Source organism: Volvox carteri, assembly GCF_000143455.1.
Source record: "Volvox carteri f. nagariensis unplaced genomic scaffold VOLCAscaffold_50, whole genome shotgun sequence".
In the NCBI taxonomy this organism is placed as follows: Eukaryota; Viridiplantae; Chlorophyta; class Chlorophyceae; order Chlamydomonadales; family Volvocaceae; genus Volvox; species Volvox carteri.
Window position 1 is genome coordinate 825,902 of NW_003307593.1, and position 13,969 is coordinate 839,870.

Genomic DNA, 13,969 nt, shown 5'->3' on the forward strand with positions numbered 1-13,969 from the left:
TTCCCCGTACCTGCAAACCACCCTAGTACGAGCCGAGGGCTCAAGGGCTGCCAAATCGCCTATAAGCACCATCCTACCTCGCACTTCCAGCGAAACAAGTGATGAAGTATACTAACGACCAAAGGGAACGATAGAGTTGCGGTGAGACCATATACTTTCCAGCATCCTTGCCAGGCGTTCAGGTTCCCACTTCATAGCGTCCTTCATATGTTCGAAGCGTGGAAAGCCCATATCAGATCTGATTCCGTCGTAAACCGGACAGTCCAGCAAAATGTGTTTCTCATCCTCGATGTGGCTACCAGTGCCGCAGCAAGGGCATACTCGCTCCTCCCTAGGTATATAACGCCGTCCCTTACGCGCTCTGTTAGCCGCCAGTGCCCAACAGCAAAGCCTAAACTGCATAAGCTTGCGATTCGCCGAACGTGGGATAAACATTGTGATGTGCGGGAGCACCTCCTTCCTGCCCGCTTGCTCGGCCGCCAGCCCCATCCAATGCTTATACTTCGCCATGTGAATTCCTGGTTGCTTGCCGTCTGACGGATACACGTCAGGCTGGACATCTAAACGCGTATGCTTCCAACCACTCATTAATCGGTCCTTGAACTCCAAAATCACACCTTCTGGCATTGGCTTGTTCATCAGCCACTCCACTCGTTCGTCTACCTCGTGTAGCCCTTGCGGGGCCTCTTTCCATACATCGTGCCCCAAAAAACATAGAAAACGGAGGAGTAGTGTCCCCCATCCGGGCCCTTCGGGGTTGGAGAGGGATTCTGCGACCTCCTGTCGCAAAACTTGGTATGCCACAGACCCACGCTGTAAACGGACATGGTTCCAAAACCTCACAACCTGCTTGAGAACGTGGTAGTGTAGGGGTAGCTGCGATAGCTCTGCGAACAAGAGGCGGTGTGTTGGTCTGGCAGCTCCTACAATTTGCCGCATGAAAGATATCTGAAGCTGCACTGCCCTGTCCTTTAGGCACGCCTCAAAGGGCCCCTCTGCAAGGTTATTCGCATCACTCCGCTTCCTGAGCCTGTCCGAGACCTCAGCTAGCATAAACGGCCCCCACGCTTGACAACCATACAACAGTATTGCTCGTACCTGCGTATCGAAACACCTCATCCTCACATCTGGGGCGAACAACTTTAGCTTATCTAATTTTGCACTCAACGCGAACATAGCTGCTCTAGCTGTGTCATACAACTGCTGGCGGCAGGCCCAGAACTGCCGTTCCGGCCCATACACTAACCCCAGATGTATGTATGTGTCCAGCGCGACCTGGCTTGGGGATCTTCCCTCGTTGCCCAAGCGGCTAGGCGTACAGGGAGACCCCATATGGGGATGGTGGTTGGTGGCAACCGAACGCGCGCCTTATCGCCCATCCGACGCATTTTTTTGAGTCACACAGCATGAAAAGGAGGAGCAGCAATGCTCTTGCGGGCTTTGCTTCTCGGAAAAGTTGCCGTTTAGCGTCCATGGCTTGGCGGAGGCAGTGTAGGGTAATGGCTGTCGGGGGCTATAGTGAACCTGGGGCGCGCGAAGAGGTCGAGGCGACGGGGGAGGAGGGAGAGAGGGCGGGAGAACATTTCTGAGTTCCGAAACCGACTGAGTGGTCAGTCGGTCCTTCATGCACCAGGTTGGTCGGGATGTTATGGTTTTGAGTAAAGGCGGACATACGGCGGCCTGTTCGTTGGGGCTGGCTGTGCGTAGTCGTGCGTGCGCGTTTAGGAGCGAACTAGCAGCGGTCAACCGATTTTCCTTCCTCCATATCGGGCTCGCTGCAAGCAAATCGGACAAATCCTTTCAGTGCCTCAAAGCGTGAACGATGAGCAGGATAGTAAAATAGCAAAAAGAGACAGTACTTCTAGGATAGGTAGGATGAGGACATAAGGATAGGTTGACAGAAAGGTAGGATAGGAGAAAAGGACAGGATGTGGGTGTTACATGAAGCGCAGGCTTATGTTCCATCATCCCGTAGAATCCCTGCTGCCATTGGGCGCAGGGATGGATAGCTGTCAGCATGTTGGCCGTCGTGTCGCAGGTCGCCAGTCAGCGGTTGCTTACGTCGGTGGCTGACATCGTTAGAAGTTGGAGACACGTGTTGTTGTATTGTTAAATTTTGTTGCTGCTGCAGTGAAGTAACATGAACAATTTTACCGGTTATTGCAGCGTTTTGACTTTGTTGAATCTGTACAGATTACGCACTCTCTCTCTTCCCGCCCAAAGCCTGATTGCCGTATCGAGTCCCGGAACCGAAGGTGGCTCGTATCCAACAAATTTATTGGCGTAATTTATATCTTTCAGTGCAAATGAGAAGCACGCCAGCACTTCAGCGCACGCCGTCTTTAGTCAGCCATTACAATCCGTAATTCAGCCGAGTTATTGCTTCTAAGGTACTGCTAGGATGGACATCCTATTCGTCTATTTATGATTGAGTTTTCTGGGGGGTTTGAATCTGGATATCGCTGCTGGTTGAATTGTGCACGCGCAGCCTTTGCCTGGTGCACAGGCGGATTGCTTTGCCTCCTTACGCTCTGCCGATCAGTTTCTTTTTGAACTGCAGTAAATTTTGTCACGTCACGATGTTGAGGAAGCAACAGAAACAACAGCATTCCGCCTCCGGCGCCGGCCCGTCGGCCCTGGACTCCTGGGTTCATTCTGATAGCCACTTCGTCCCTGCTCGCCAGACGCCCTCAGATTCGAACCCACCACCCAGACCACCCCTAGCCAAATCGACAGCCTCCACTATTTTGGGCTTTATCCGCCCCGCGTCTGGTGAGCATGCCCAGGGCCGGTGCGGTGCGGTGCGTCTTCGCATGGCCCTTGCTGTCAGTGTCAGTGGGGTTCCTTATGGGGCCGACCGCAAGTACCGGTAAAGCCTTTCCTTGTCCTGGAAGCGTTAGCGAAAGCCGCTGAGGCTATTCTATTCGCTTTTTTTCATGCGCAAGAGAAAAAACAGCTCTGACTGGAAATGTGTTTAGCTCACTTCGTTCACTACGTTTCGGGATTGGCCTCGAGCCCACGTAACATGTAATACAGGCATAGGACGAAAGTGTGCATCCTACAGGGTTTAGGTCCCTCCTATGGCCTCTTTAACCTCGCTGCCCCCGCTTCTACGGCCGCCTGCTCCTTCCGCCTTAAGGGAGGTCTTTGAAACACGCCCTGTTGCTTGCCCCCTTCCTGTCTTTACCCTCCCCCTTCTGTCGCCATCATGACAAGGCCTTGGTGCCATTGACATCATTGATCAACCTCCCAACGTTGCCAATCTCCTCTCCTCTCCTTTCGCCAAGCAGGTGCTGGAGATTTGACCTCGAGACGGTCCCGAAGCTATGCTGGCAGTGTAGCTTCTTCCATCATCGCCTCACCTGGCGCCCGGAGCACCACCAGCACGGAAACCGGCATGCCATGGGGCGACGTCAGCGGCGGCAGCGGCGGCGACGGTGGCCACAGACCGGCATACGATCGCTCCTATGCCAACAGCCCCTCCAACTTCTACCACTATCACGCCGCGCCGGCCACCACAGCTGCCTCCGCCGTCAGCGCGTCCCCGAGGTCGTTCACTCACCCAGGCGGTGGCGGCGGTGGCGACCAGGACTTCTGGGGGCGACGTTTCGGCGGTGGGACGCCGTACGCGCACTCGGATGCGGCGGAGGCCCCTGCTGGCGGCGGCGGCCCCGGCGGCGGCCTCCTGGCTGCCTCCTCCCACATGTCCGTCGGCGGCGCCAGCCCGGCGACAACGACCGGGCTACCTGAGACCCCGGGTCTGAGGTCCCCGGAGTGGTCGCCACGACGGAGGTCTCGAAGCTCCGGCTCCGCGCCGCCACTGCCGCCGCAGCTGCGGCCGGCGGCGTCTACGACACCAACCGCCTCGGCGGCGACGACTCGGCGGCCGCCGGTTCAACCTCAAGTCAGCGGACTCCAGGTCAAGGCCGATGACCTCCAGGTGCTGCCGTACGCATCGTACGGAAACGTTATAGTTGACGGTACCGGCATTGGCGGCAGAGTTGTGTCGACCTCAGTGAAGGCGGCCGCGAGGCCGAAGGCAGCGGAAGGGCTGGCGGTTTGGGTGCCCATGGACGACGCAGATGAGGAGGTAGACTTTGCAGAGGGTGATGAAGGCGGTTGCGAGGCTCGGGAGAATGGCGATGCTGGCGGGCAGGAGTCCTCGGGACCTACCGTACCTCCGGCAGCCGTGGCGACGGCAGCGACGGTGCCTGTGGCGGTGGCTGCACTGCCAGTTCAGGTGCTGCCGGCGGCATCCGATGCCCGGGAGCTGTCACTGATGTTTGGGTTGCTGAGGACGGTGCGCTGTGCCGTCAGCGCCGCGCTTGGAGAACCTCCTGCGACTGCAGATAACACGGGCACCGATAGCGCGAGGAAAGGAGGAAATGCCAATAACGTCGTTCCGCCAGCGGAGAGCACGGCTGAGCTGACAAGCACTGTGGCCGCCGCGCCTACTTGTGTCCTAATGCTCGTACTTGCCGTACGGCTTTTCCGCGCTGCCGTGCGATGGCCCGCCGTGGCGTCGCTGTGCGGTGCAGTGACGGCGGTGGTAGCGGCGTGGTTGGCGGCGGCGGCGTTGCTGTTGGCCTGCGTCCGCGCTGGCGGCCGCTGTGGTCAGCTTGCCTGGGGCTTTGTGGGCTGGTTACTTGTCGGTCGCTGTAGCAACGCACGGGCTGTGGTAGGGGCGTGAGCTTCGGGTACCTCTGTTGCTGCTGCTGCTGCTGCTGCTGCTGCTGCTGCTGTTGTTGTTACATGGCAGATTCGCGGCGATTACGGGGCCGTTTTTGTTCGGCCGTGTGGGGCTGATGCTGCTTATCTTTTTCCCAGTCATGGCCGGCCATATCTGCCAATCCATCTATCCATCCCCTTTCATGCTTCTGCCTTTCTGTCTATCCGGGCTCAAGCGTGCATTCAGTCATGATGGCATGCCCCCGGATTGCCGTGTGCGTATTTTGAACGCCATTTCGGCTGCAGTTCAGTCCAGATGCCTTACGTTCAGTCAAGTCCAGAACCCATCAGCCATCACCTTCCTAGAGGAGATTTCACCTTCAATGGTGCAATCTAGCAATCAATGGAACACAGGGTGCATCTGTGATCGGTTCATGCAGGTTGCATCGCATGCCTGTTTGCGGTAGTCGATTGCTTATTTTTTCTTACACTTTTAAGTGTATGGCGAGGGATTTTGTTTGCTTTTGTGCTCGGCTTGTGACGCTCGCGAACGAATTTTTTTCCCTTCGGATTCGGATGGTCCTTCGGGGCGACGGGTGCACCCGTACAGGAGAGCGATGATGGCTGTGTGAGAGAGTGGCAGGATTGTTTGGAGCGGCTCGGGGAATATGCTTTTTCGGTTTTTCGTAGGTTTTTTGGTTTTTCGCTGCTAGGCTTGGGTTGGGGCAATTTCTGCGCCATTCCTTGAACCAGTTGGAAGGCGTTGCGACAACTCTTGTTCTTGCACGGTTTCTGTAGTTAAAACGCGGGGAAAGTATCCTATCGTTCAATCTGGTAGCCTTGTATGCGCAACAGGGAATTAGGTCAATACTGAGAATACTGGAATGCAATCTCAGCGCGATCGGTTTCCCAAATGGCTCATCATCCCCAGTTTTGTGTTTTATCTCAGTCACGTAGGTGAGCCAGGAGGGCTACGAGATGTATGCAACGGAGTGAGGCGGTTGACCGGTTGTTAGTTAGGGTTAATTGCAGGGTGCAGCGGCCTTTTAGGCCGCATAGCTAAGTGCTGAGCAGAGAGGTGCTGAGGCGTCTTGCCGGGCCGCGGGTTGGCTTGTTTTTCTTGTGGAGCGTTCCGCCAGCTTACTTTTCTGGCCTTATGGCAATGTCGTACACGCTAAGGGCCAGACGTATGTGTGTATCTTATGAGGGTTAAGTGTTTTGTGCATCATATGCCGTACGTGTTGTTGTGTCTTGTGGAGGCGTATACTGGGAAACGCCTGCGCGAAGTGGAAGTCCAGGAAGCGCGAGGCCGGCCAGATGTCAGTTTGGTCAATCTGGTCATTTCATATTTGGCAATGTTGTTTCTCAACGGTCTGGATATTCTATTTTTGTGTGTCATTTATGCCCTTGCAGCCTTCCTGGACTAATATATAGTATAGCTGAAGCAGGAATGGACCCAGGGTGGAAACTGCGCCTGCCCTTGCTGGCTGGCATGCCCCTTACCGACCTTCTGCCTGGCTGCCTGGTTGACCCGGTTAAATACGTGATTGCTATATTTGTCGTTATTCCTGAAGTAAAGTGGCTGCAGATTGGGGTTTCATTCCGTTCACGTTTTCTGTTTGGCAGGTTGACTGATTTTTGACGAAGTTGCGAAGTGTGTACAAGAGGAGAAACTCTGCTTTGGAATCACGATGTCCCGTCCGAATTAGCAGGACGTCTCCACTGTGCAAATGTTGGCTTCCTGAACATGAGAAAATGAAAGCGACAGGTGCTGCGATTTGCGTTGCCTGTTTTCCCACTGCCCATAATACAAAGCTTAAAAACAAGGCCTTATAAGAAAGGTTTAAATACTAAGCATAAAAGAAAGCACAAAAACAAACCATTGCATTGATACTGCACACGTGGAGCATTCTGAAAATAACTCCTGCAGTCTGCGTCTCGTCAATCATAGATGTCATCAAATATGCTTCAATGAGCTAGGTACTTGGCTAATAAGGTATGGGGCAGGCAGCCAGGACCTGCCGCACAGTATTTACTTGGCATGTACTGCTGCATAAGCACGAGCTGCCAGCTCCCATCGGTAGACAGCGTGCCGCAACTTAATAAACGTACAGGATCAAGGTTGCCTCAAAAACTTTCAAAATAGCAGCATGCAAGATCAGAATTGCAAGAAAAGGATACCATAACCCCGCTCCGAGGAAAGAGCACATAAACGGTAATGTATAAATGGTCCATTCGCCATCGGCATGTCACCAGGATTACTATTTAGATTGTCGTTGCTGTGCGTACGGCGTAGGTTAAGGGGGGTTAACACTTTAACCGTACAGCGTTTTTCCTCAATATCCCGATTTCGCTTTTAACGAACTGCATATATAATAAGATTTTTGTTAACTTATTGATATTATAATTCCGAAGACTTGATTGGCGTTGTCAAGCTCAACGTGAGCCGTTCAGCCCATGCTTCGAGGACTGAAGGGAATAGGCGGTTACACACATCCTTCAACAAATCTGTTCCTGAGGGTGAAGATAACAAGCTTTCGTCCCTCCAGCATGCTGAGGGAGAGCGATGTCAGGAGGAAAGATGGCAACGGCAGACCTCTTTATGGTTAAGGACCCTGAGACTCGACATCGATTTATATTGCAGTACATCTATATCTGCGCAGTAGAGCTGCGCAGTGCTGCGCGTTGTCTCTAAAACACCGCTCGGAAGGAGTCTGCGCGTACGCCAGGAGAAGTTGCATCATGGGCATATGTGCATCCAGCGCCTCAGAGGAGAGCGAGCTTGCCAAACAGGTGCGCAAAACGACTCACCACTTTAACATGCGTCGGATGCGACGGGCGCCCCTGACCGACAGTGAAGCCGCTTATACATCATCCTTAGCAGCATCCGTTTTCTAGAGATCCCCTGGCCTAATACATATCAACTTTATAAGCGCATTTGCTCGTCTCTGGGTTTTGCGGAGGCCTCGACAGGGCTGGGCCACCTCAATAGATGTACCCGCGGCCCGACTACGTCCCGCAAGGCTAACCCACCGACGAAAACGAAATCCAAATCCCCTTGGCTCCCTTGGCTTGGAATCCACCTTGCCCGCCCCCATTCCTTCCTCCCCATTGGAATAAATAACAAATATCACACTCAATTTCAAGAGGGCGCACGAAAGAAACCCAGACTCCCCTTTTGGGCGGGAGCCGTTTCCCCTTTTTAGTCTTCTCTTGGGGGGGGGTCCACTCCCTCTCCTTGTTGATCAGCGTGACAACCGGAACTCAAAGCACCACGAAGCGCGGGCGGTGCTTTTAACGCGAAACACACCGTGTTGTACAACGGGTTATGGCAAAACACAATGCCCAGTGGGGTCGGGTCGCCGGGGGTTCGCAGTTAAAGGGCCATGCGGCAGTACGGCAATAATTTTGAAGCATGCATACTCAGCCATGCATAATACGTACCTGCACAGAATCGCCTAGGTACCTGCACCCCCATGCAACCCCACGCACCCCTGCTCAATCCGCTAGATTACCTACCTAGGAAAGCAAACACGCAAGTCCCGCCCCTTTCCCCCCCGCACACCGCCTCCACCCCACCACTCAAATAACCCCCAACCCCCGCCCCCCCAGGTGCTAGGTTCCACGAAGGCAGATGCCAAGACCGTACGGCGGTTGTCCGCCCTGGGCATGCAGGACGGGGAAGTGTGGGTAACCCGGCAGACATCCGACATACATAAGGTGGAGCGGGGGGTTGGAGGAAATGCGGGTCTGGGGGTTTTTGGGGGAGCATGAGCAGTAGGGACGGCGGGCGGGAGGGCGGGAGGCTGGAGGACTGGCTGGCAGTCGGAGGCGAGGGAGATCATTACCCTCATTTTAAAAGAAACTGATGATAAAAAATATTTTTGCCATCAACAAATATCCTGCATCCAGATGTTTAAATTTGGCGCTCAGCTCAACAAGGGCCAGTTTGGTACCATCCACGTGATAACGAACGCCGCGGGGGACAAGTTTGCTTGCAAGCAAATCAGCAAACGCAAGCTCACTGGGGCGACATCCATCAGAGATGTACGGCGAGAAATTGAGATCATGCACCATCTGCGCGGGTGGGTGTAATGCAGTACAGTACGGAGGGTAATGGACAGGCTGAGTGGTACGGGCAAGTTAGGGGTACAGTTGGCACGCAGCTAACTAAGTTGCTGGGGCTACGGGACTTGCACAGAATGAAGCGGTTAGTGACTAACGGTAACTGTCAACCGCCAACGACTAACCACATCAACTGTACAACCGCCCAGGATCATACATACCTGCATGCGTAATTGGGTCTGCATGCCCTCGCGTATACCCGTCCTCGGGTGGTCTCAAACCTGCTCTGTACAAAAACCCGTGTCACGCCCAAAACTAAGCGGCATATGTCAACTGTTAACCGTTTAACCAACAGGCACCCCAACGTCATTACGTTTCACGGCGCCTACGAGGACGCTAATGACGTGTACCTTGTGATGGAGCTGTGTACGGGTGGGTCAGCAGTCGGGTGGGGCGGTTGTGGCAGTTGTAATGTTGGTTGTGGTGCACCGTTAAGTTGACCGTTGCAAGTGCCGTACATGCTTCTTTCTTTTCTTTCTCCCTATCATCTATCTATATTCCTTTTCATCACACGAAGGGACAAACTTCAACGTTATTGTCGTACTCTTTCCCCCTCCCTTTCCCGCCCGTACAATACCAGGAGGGGACCTGTTTGAGCGAATTGAAAAGATCACCACCATTACGGAGCGGGCCGCCGCGTCGCTGTTTAGGGAGCTCGTGGAAACCGTGTCGTACTGCCACATGCTGGGTGTCATACATAGAGACCTCAAGGTAGAGGGGCTTGTGGCAGCCTAGCGGCAGCTGTAGCAGCTGTCCAGCCCTATAGCCTCGCCGTTATCCGTCACAGGTGTCGTGTCGCGCTTTCCTTGAACCCCATAACTTCAATCACAAAAACCACTTTAATATTGTGGATGATTGTTAGTTAGTTAGTTAGGGTTACACTTCAGGGTTTGCTTTTAAGAAGAAACTCAGGGTGGGCCCCCCCCACCACCACCACCCCCACCACCCCCACCACCACATCCTATGCGCCCAGGAAGAACATCCACATTGCACCGACTGCTCGCCACCGGATTCCCAAAGCACTATCACATAAACCAAACTCTGCAAATCATATCTAAAACCCGCCTAAAGCCTCCCGAAACCGCCTAAAACCCTTTGAACCCGCAGCCCGAGAACTTCCTCATCACGGACCGGAGCCCCAACTCCCGAATCAAATTGGCGGACTTCGGTCTGAGCTGCTTCTACCAGGAGGGGCAGGGCGAGCTGCATGACGTGGTGGGGTCGGCGTACTACATGGCACCAGAGGTTGTACGGCGGCAGTACGGCAGTGCCTGCGACACCTGGAGCCTGGGCGTCATTCTTCATATTCTGTTGTGCGGGTCTCCGCCCTTTACGGGCAATTCGGATGCGGAAATCCTGAAGGCCGTTCGTACACAGGTACCCGGGGGGGCCCACATGTGCGACATGCGTACATGGGGGCCCGGAAGGGGGGGACGGAGGGGGAGGGGTGACGAGCGCAATGTATCTGTAGCAGTACGTGTGTGCATTTGTGTGTCGTACAGTTTCACGTGAGAGGTGGCGGGTTCCAGGGCCCCCGGCTCTGATGCAGGGGGCAAATGCCAGGTTCGCGAAGAACCTTCTCCGCCGCTATACACCGTGTAGTGGTCCCCCATTTTAGAGTCCTCCCCCCCCCTAACCTCCATAGGGTCCCCAACACCCAAACAACACACACACACAAACAGACACACACACAACCCACCTCCCCCCCCCCACACACACACACGCAGACAGATGTCGCGTCATACGACTGTAGCATCGACAAAACACGTGCGTACGTACCACCAAAACGTTCACACTAAAATGTCGTGACACAGAGACGCACACACACACACAGACACACACACAGACACACACACAGACACACACACAGACACACAACTCTCCACAGAACGTGGTGGTGGTAGTGGGGAGTTGACCGGCGGTTTTCCTGTTTTCGCTGCTAACCTGGAAGCTACATGGCGCCCTTCTGGCGGCCCCCCGGGCCCCCCCCCCCCTAGGAGGTGGACCTCACCGCCGGGCCCTGGCCCTCAGTCTCCCGCCACGCCCGCCACCTGGTCTCCAAGATGCTTGAGAAGGACCCGGATAAGCGCATAAAGCTGGAGCAGGTGCGTGGGGGGCGATGGTGCGTGTGTATGGGGGGGGAGAGACAGCGGGGACTGTACATGTATACATACATACGTCTACGTATACATTCGTGCACTAGTGCATGCTGGGTCGCTTTCCCATTGCTTGCCTAAGGTTGCCAAGCGTGGGGCCCCACATACTACCCCCCTGAACCGTCATCACCTCGTGGCGGGTGGTGACGTGTATTGTGATCATGACTAATGAACAGCTTGGTGCCGTACTGCTGTGGGTGTGGGAGAAGTTGAATCCGGAACCCCCGAACCACCCCCACCCCCGACTCGACAGGTCCTGTCCCACCCCTGGCTGCGGCCCGATGGTACGGCACCCGCCAGGGCGCTCCAGGGTGAGTTGGATGGGTGGGAGAGTGAGAAGTTGATTGTACGACAGCCCTTTATGTGTTGACATGCCATGGCCGACTGGCATGCGACTGGAGTGTGTGTGTTTGCTGTGTATTGGCTCGATACGCCTCTCCCTCTCCTTTCCATGATATAGGTAATAGTACCAGGACACCAGCACATTAGCACATAAGCACATTAGCACATAAGCACATTAGCACATAAGCACATAAGCACATAAGCACATAAGCACATTAGCACATTAGCACATAAGCACATAAGCACATAAGCACTTCCCCCTCCTCCTCCCCCTCCCCTCCCCTCCCCTCCCCGCACCAACCCCAGGTGGCCTTCGTGACCGCATCAGTCAGTTCCGAGCACTCAACATGTTCAAGAGGGAGGCGCGGAGGGTGCTAGCGGCCGCACTGCCTGCTGAAGAGGTCTCGGTGAGTATGTATGTATGTATGCATGTATGCATGTATGTGTCTGTAAAGCGGGGAGGGAAGGAGGGACGGGGAGGGTGTTGGTGTTGTTGAAGGAGGTTGCCACCCTCCAAGGAAACGACACCCCCCCCAGGGCGCATCTACATAGGGGCCCTTCCATGGCCGCGCGGCTTGGGGATTTCCTATATGGCTAAGGGAACTTTTAATGAAATTTCCCAAATTTCCTTTCCATTGGCGGGATCGATCGATCGCCGCGTCTGCAAAGGTTGTACAACATCTCACATAGTGCACATCTCACAGTGCACATCTCACATAGTGCACAACCCTAAGCCGTGAGAAGGTCCTAGGAGGGATGTTAGCGGCGCTCCTTGGGGTCGGGCGTTTGGCGGAACGGGCGCACCGCGCGTATACGGCACCTGGGTGTGTATACGGGTCAACGGGTCAACGCAGGAAATAATAATCTTTATTACTCCGCATAAGTATTGCGGTGGTTCAAAATTTGGCACATGGTCTTGAGCATGTACTTATTTTTCCCATTACTCCAGGACTCCCCCCTGGCGGCTCGGGAGACCAAACTTTTGCGGAAATTCCGTTGCCTCCCATCGCCGGTCCGGCAACCTCCTTGTCGGCCGCTTTCCGGCCGTCAAAATAATAATTATCGTAAACTATTTATTATGTGTGCGCCAATGGAACGACCCTCATACTGCCCGTACACAATAACGCCACGACCACCCCTCTCCCTCTTTTTCCCTCTCCGCCCCTTTCCCACTTTGTTTCTCTAGGGTTTGAAGCTGCTATTTGAGAACCTAGACACGGATCAGGACGGGTTGTTATCCGTGGAGGAGCTGAGGGCTGGTCTATCGCAACGGGGGGAGCAGCTGGAGGGTGAGAGGGGGAGGGAAGGAGGGGGGGCCGCAGGGTGTGTGTGTGGGGGGGGGTGGAAGGGGAAGAGAGTTGCGAGGAGAGGCTCCTCCGGACGTGTCCTAGTCACCCTCGTCCCCCCCTCGCCCTTGTTGTTGTTCTGTTTCTGAATTTTTTATTAAATGAAGTGATAACTGTTTTTTTAAACCTGATTAAGGTTTTTGGGTCATTGGGAAAAGTTCCGAGAAAATACGTTTTTAGTACATGAAGATGTTTCTCAATATAACAATCTACAAAAACCTCTGTCTTTCGGCCCCTACCTGGGATATGGGAACATGAACAAAGGATTCACGTTTCTGAGTGTAATAAACACTTCCGCACAGACACACAAACAGACAGACAAACAGACAGACAGACAAACAGACAGACAGACAGACAGGCAAACAGACAGACACACAAACAGACAGAAGACAAACAGACAGACAGACAGACAGACAAATAGACAGACAGGCAGACAAACAGACAGACAGACAGGCAGACAAACAGGCAGACAGACAGGCAGACAAACAGACAGACAGACAGGCAGACAGACAGACAGACGAGCATGGACACCACCGTTCGGTTTGAATGCTCCCTCTCCTTCATGCACACACATACATGCATACATACATGTATGCATGTGTATGTGCATGACACATGACAACATGACAACATGACAACATACTACTGGTAAGGCACGGACCATAGCCCCCGGGAGATCCCGGGATTGAGACCTGTCAGGGTCGAAAATCCTTCCGATGGTGGAAGGTATTGCGCCCCTAGGTGATGGACGGTGGTGACCTGGGACAAAGTTAACCTGCGAGCCGACCAGACTAGAGTTGGGCCGCTGTCGATCCGGCAGATTCCGTTGGATGCTGGTGGTGGGTGCGGAACCTGAGCGATCCACTGAGAAGTTGACTAGGGTGACTAGATGAGGGTGCCCCGAAATACCGGGGAAGGCAGGGTTTCGCAGGGTAGCTGCCACGGGTGAAGATATACCCCCCTGTTTCACACATCATACATGTGCCTTATATGTTTTTTGCGGCGTCTTGCGGCGCCTTTTTGTTGACTAAACCCAATGGATCGGCGTCTTCGCCGTACTGCCCACATAATCCGTACTGCACGACACAGATGCGGACGTCAGGTCGCTTCTGAAAGCGGCGGATCTCAACTGCGACGGTTTTCTGGTAAGAGATTGGTAGTTGGGGGCGTTTCACTGGGCGGTTGGTGGTTTGCGGTTGGAAAGGAAGGAGGGGAGGGGACGGGAGGTGTGCCGGGGATTGTGTTTTGCGGTTTCACTCCCAGCCAGTGGGGTTTGGCGGGGTTGTAGTAAGAAAAGCGCTGGCTGGAGATAGATAGGTGCCGGCGCACACC

The 13,969-nt window shown here is 54.4% G+C and overlaps 2 protein-coding genes across 2 annotated transcripts in view; both read left to right on the forward strand.

Annotated features, from left to right (window-relative positions):
- VOLCADRAFT_106768 (uncharacterized protein) overlaps nucleotides 1-4,690 on the forward strand; it is a gene marked incomplete at both ends in the record, with an annotated part of 19,810 nt that extends 15,120 nt beyond the window's left edge. Inside the window, 2 exons of the mRNA XM_002955256.1 lie at nucleotides 2,685-2,772; nucleotides 3,291-4,690. Of these exons, the coding sequence (XP_002955302.1) occupies nucleotides 2,685-2,772; nucleotides 3,291-4,690 (1,488 nt within the window). The remainder of the gene's footprint in view (nucleotides 1-2,684; nucleotides 2,773-3,290) is intronic.
- Nucleotides 4,691-7,410: 2,720 nt separating this feature from the next.
- The window catches only part of VOLCADRAFT_119030 (uncharacterized protein), a gene marked incomplete at both ends in the record, with an annotated part of 8,144 nt that continues 1,585 nt past the window's right edge, over nucleotides 7,411-13,969 (forward strand). Inside the window, 12 exons of the mRNA XM_002955257.1 lie at nucleotides 7,411-7,461; nucleotides 8,281-8,388; nucleotides 8,581-8,753; nucleotides 9,089-9,165; nucleotides 9,374-9,504; nucleotides 9,901-10,008; nucleotides 10,039-10,170; nucleotides 10,791-10,898; nucleotides 11,203-11,260; nucleotides 11,598-11,698; nucleotides 12,478-12,580; nucleotides 13,727-13,782. Of these exons, the coding sequence (XP_002955303.1) occupies nucleotides 7,411-7,461; nucleotides 8,281-8,388; nucleotides 8,581-8,753; nucleotides 9,089-9,165; nucleotides 9,374-9,504; nucleotides 9,901-10,008; nucleotides 10,039-10,170; nucleotides 10,791-10,898; nucleotides 11,203-11,260; nucleotides 11,598-11,698; nucleotides 12,478-12,580; nucleotides 13,727-13,782 (1,206 nt within the window). The remainder of the gene's footprint in view (nucleotides 7,462-8,280; nucleotides 8,389-8,580; nucleotides 8,754-9,088; nucleotides 9,166-9,373; nucleotides 9,505-9,900; nucleotides 10,009-10,038; nucleotides 10,171-10,790; nucleotides 10,899-11,202; nucleotides 11,261-11,597; nucleotides 11,699-12,477; nucleotides 12,581-13,726; nucleotides 13,783-13,969) is intronic.